Raw genomic sequence first — 4,810 nt, forward strand, 5'->3', positions numbered from 1 at the left:
TTCAGCAGGGCTATTTCTGTGGATTCCAACACGCACACTTGATCGTTGCCATCCTGTTTGCTTGTCGTCTGCAGACCAGCCAGAGCATTACATAATTCAGCCTCATTGCCCAAACTCAGTGTGTCGTCTCTGTCACTGAAGTCCATCCCACACTCTGAAGTCAAAGAAGAAATCTTCTGGATCTTCAAGTAGCAGTCTTGGCAGCAAACTTCCATCATCACAGTATCTCCAGTCTTCACAGAATAATCTTGGCAAAACAGCACAAACAAGTCCTGTCAGTTACTTTACAGAAAACATCAGTGGAGCAGTCACACAGTGCTTAAAAAAAGGCATTATCTCATGTCTTAGTTTGTACTAGTGCATATGAAAGAATCGTTCCAGTCTGCAGCTCACAAGCTGAAATCTGCAATTGTGCGTTAACATTTGCCTTAAACTGTCCCACACTAAGCAAAATCCATTTATTCTCAAAATAAGCCTTTCTATGATAAATAGCATCCTGTCAACAGGAGACCAGAACAAAAACATACTGGTAAAGAAAGTGCTTTTGCTTTAAAATGATAAATATTAAATATTTAGATTTTAATACCTCCTTTAGACAAAGGTAAATTTGTAGTTACATGAAAAACAATAGCTAAAATTTAGAATGGGTAATTTATCCAAAACCAGATTTTTTACTGGAACGTTCATGGTGTACAGCTCTAGGTGGTCTTTGGATACTCTGTGTGTATATTCTAAGAAAGTAAATCCACCAATATAGACCAGAATTTCAGAACAAAAATGCTACAGTTTGACAAACTTTTCTTTCAGTGGCAACATAGGCTAAAGGAGTCTCTTCTCTTCCCTCCCTTACACTTTCAATTGAACCAATCTGTGGCACAGCTGCCCCTACTGTCTACTGATACTAAATTTGGAGGAGCTGTGCACCACCCTGAGGGTAGAGAGGCCTTACAGAGAGGTCTGGACAGACTCCAGAGAGCTCAGCAATTACCAGCCATATGAAACTTCAAGAACAAGTGCCAGATTCTCCACCTGGGATGGCATAATCCTGGTTCTACGTACAATTTGGGGGATGAGACTGGAGAGCAGCCCCATGGAAAGAAGAGCTGGGGGCTTGCACAAAGCACAAATGATGAGCCACCAGCGTACCCTGGCAGCCAAAAGGGCCAACCTTATCCTGGGGTGCATCAAGCACAGCATAGCCAGCTGCTCAAGGGAGGCGATTGTCTCGCTCTACACTGCACCTTGAGTACTGTGTGCAGTTTTAGAAGCCTCGAGGCCCTTCACCATCTTGGTTACCCTCCTCTGGATGCTCTCCAGCAGTTCGATGGAGAAGGAACAGGTGAGGTCACTTGGTTTGTTCAGCTCGGAGAAGGCTGAGGGGTACCCTCATCATAGTCTATAACTTTCTCACGAGGGGGAAGCAGAAGGGGTGGTGCTGATCTCCTCTTTCTGGACACCAGTGATAGCACACAAGGAAAGGGAATGAAGCTGCATCAGAGGAAGTTCAGACTGAACATTAGGAAAATGGACTAAACATTAGGACTGGTCAGTCACTGGAACAGGCTCCCCAGGAAGTGGTCACAGTACTAAGCCTGGCAGAGTTCTAGAAAATCGTCTTCATCATCTGATTTAGTTTTAGGTGGCCTTGCAAGGAGCAGGGATTTGGACTCAATGATCCTTATGGGTCCCTTCCAACTCAAAATATTCTAGGATTCTGTGAAACAGGAGAATGGAAAACAGGTGAATGGAGAGTAAAGGCTGCTGGAAATGACACCTCCACTGTATTGTGTGGAATAGTATTCAAATTGAGTCCGAAAAGGGGGTTAGGGGTAGGCAGGAATGTTTAGTTTTGTTTTTTGTGACAGCAGCAGCTAGCAACTCCTACCTCACCTCCCCCAGGCTCCCTTTCACAAGTCACATCTTAACTAAGCAACGCCAGTCAGTAGTCCCACTTTTTGGAGCTGCTCCACAATGCATTTAATTTAGTACAGAAAAAAAAAACCAAAACAACTTAATGAAAGTTGCTGGTCTCCCAGATTTTAAGCAGGTCCTCATCTCCTTCTTTAGCAGAGTCCCATGAACAAGCCCTGATTTACGGACTATGCACTACAGTCCAGAAACATGATCAGGAACCATCTCACAGCTACTTGCTGTCAAACTTGTAAACCTGTTTGCTACCACTTCCTAATCTCTGAGATAACCTAACCAGCTCTCATGGTTTAAACTCAGCCAGCAACTAAGCACCACGCAGCTGCTTGCCCATCCTTCCTACCCTCGGGAACAGGATGAGAAAAAAAAAAGTAAAAGTAAAATCCCCATGGGTTAAGATAAGGAGAGTTTACTTGAACAAAACAAAGAGAGAAAAACCAGTAATAATAACAACAAAGCGAGTGATGCACATCGCACTACTTAATGCCACCAACGCACCACTCCGAGCCACGCCACTGTTTGAAAACTGAGTAGCTCCCAGCCCCCTTATATATATACTGGACATGATGTCAGTATGGTATTGAATATCCCATTGGCTGCTTCAGTCCAGCTGTCCTGGCTGTGGAAGTTAACCCTATCCTAGCCAACCCCAGGACACTAGCTCAAAACAAAAATAAACCCAAGATAATGTTCCACAACAAGAAAATCCACAGGACATACCAAGGAGGCCCTGCACAGGATAGACTGCCTGTTCCCAGCAAGTTTCCTCACTGGGACTTGTAGATAGCGCGTGCTCCTCATCAAGATGCAGTACAAACCACACCACAATAGCATCTAGTATTCCTCCTTCAGTGACCGGCAGGTTGAGCTTCCAGGGCTTTCTAGCTGCAAGGCTTTTCAGCTCCTGACCAAAGTGGAAAGAGAGAAAAAGGGTGAGGTTTTTCTATAAATAAGAAAGAGGTTTTCATTACACCAAGCCACAGAAGTTTCTGTAACAACAAAACCATATTTATTCCTCACATCTCTTCACTGCATAAACCTTTTTCTGTTATTTATGACAATTACAAATTCAAATAGCTCCAGCACATCAGGATGGCAATTTATCAACTAGTAAAGTTAGAGACAGCAAAGAAAATAAAGCAATTTGCAGGAAGAGGCAATATAAAAACCAAAATGATTTTATGCCACATATCCCCTGAATAAGATAACTTGCATTAAAAAAGTAAAATGAGATGACAAATAGAAGGAAAAACGACACAAAGAATGCAGTTACCAAGTTTTCTATGTCTTGATCCAGAATTTCTCAAATATTTCACAAAGTAACTTCTCACGAAAATCAGAGCGAGCCAGTACTTGGAAAGAGCACCATTCCTTTAGGGCTTGAAAGTGAGATTGAGCTTTAATTACTGGCTGCTGAGGTAAACACTCACTTCCACTCCTAGTGGCACTGATCTGCTGCCAGCAAACATGCACACAGGTAGTACGTGGCTAAGCGCAAGTGTCTGCAGCCTGTAATTATAGCCACATCTTGTTCCTCTGCCTGGGAGGAATGGAGCTGCTGCTAATAATAATAATACTACTAATAGCAAAAATAAACTAATCAGCATAACCCAGCTGCTTTTTTTTTTTACTTATTGTCATTATTTTTCTGATCTGTACTGATGTTTCTGAAGCCTCCTATAATTCAGTTTGAGAAACACTGTTGTACCCTATATTCTAAGTATTTTTCTCAGTTCTGTCTGGATAAGTCTGGATAGTTAGCACACGTAGAATAAATGCAACATCCCTCTTGTACTTTCAAATACAAGTTTAGAAAATGGGTCTTTGAAATTACCTTACTAGTGCTAACAGATTTCTTATCTGAATTACAATCTTTAGGAGGTAATTCTGCTACTGTCAGCATAGGGGTTTTTTTTATTCCAAAAGGAGCACAAACACTTTTTTTAGCTGTGCTGACTGAACATCCAGGTGTGGCCATGACAAAGCAAGCAAACAAACAAACAAAAACCCCAAAAAACACAGGTTGAAAGTAACCTGCGCAGTTTTGGAACTGGAACAGTGACTTAGTAACAATAACCAGTAAGCAACTATTCTAAATAAATTCAATGTATTTCTTCCCTTTACTTATGATATCTTACCATTTCACGACAGGAAAACTCCGTTAGCCTAACTGAAACATCAAAGGAGCAGTTCTGAAACATGGTTTAAACATTAACACTGTTCTTTAAAATTATCTTTATGTGTCTGCCAGCAAGCAGATGCTTAAGAGTAGGCATCTTGCAGACGAGAATAATAGTTTCATATTGAGGCTAGAAGCAGAAGCAATATTAGGTCACAGAGAGATTGCTCCCAGCAGTGTACTGAAGAGTCTTGTCTTATTTCATTTTTAATCTTGGGATGTCAGACAAGCCAACTAGGAAAAGTTATTGATTCAGAAACACTGCAATTCCTGGTCAAGCAGCAGCCAAGAATAATTTCGTTTGTGTAACAGAATCTATTTTAAGCTCTGACTCAATACTAACTCTTCATCACAGGTCAATGAGCAAGAAACACACCAGAGATCAGCTGTATCATCTTTTTACCATGCTCAGCTTCAAGTGGCTCGACCTTTTTGCCTCAAAGTTCAGGCCTATTTAGTACACACATACAAACATATTTTGTGCAAAATAATGCTACTGTATTTTAGAATGACATATTACAGAAATACCATAAGATACCAAAAGAGCTGAAGGGTGGACTCAAACTGGTTGAATAGGATAATTTCTTTATCTCCCCCTCTTTTACACTCACTCATCAACATTTACAGACAATTTTATGCCAGATGTAAAATACATTCTTTCTCTTTTGTCTGCAACAGTTTCTCGAAGACTAACTTTAGCAG

At 41.2% G+C, this 4,810-nt stretch overlaps 1 protein-coding gene across 1 annotated transcript in view; it reads right to left on the reverse strand.

The window, feature by feature from the left end:
• PRMT9 (protein arginine methyltransferase 9) overlaps positions 1-4,810 on the reverse strand; it is a 17,142-nt gene that overhangs the window by 2,990 nt on the left and 9,342 nt on the right. The window contains exons 8-9 of the mRNA XM_010135245.1: positions 2,650-2,833; positions 7-247 (exon numbers count right to left, since the gene is read on the reverse strand). Coding sequence (XP_010133547.1) covers positions 7-247; positions 2,650-2,833 — 425 coding nt within the window. The remainder of the gene's footprint in view (positions 1-6; positions 248-2,649; positions 2,834-4,810) is intronic.

This window comes from Buceros rhinoceros, unplaced genomic scaffold, assembly GCF_000710305.1.
Source record: "Buceros rhinoceros silvestris isolate BGI_N320 unplaced genomic scaffold, ASM71030v1 scaffold35534, whole genome shotgun sequence".
Classification (NCBI taxonomy): domain Eukaryota; kingdom Metazoa; phylum Chordata; class Aves; order Bucerotiformes; family Bucerotidae; genus Buceros; species Buceros rhinoceros.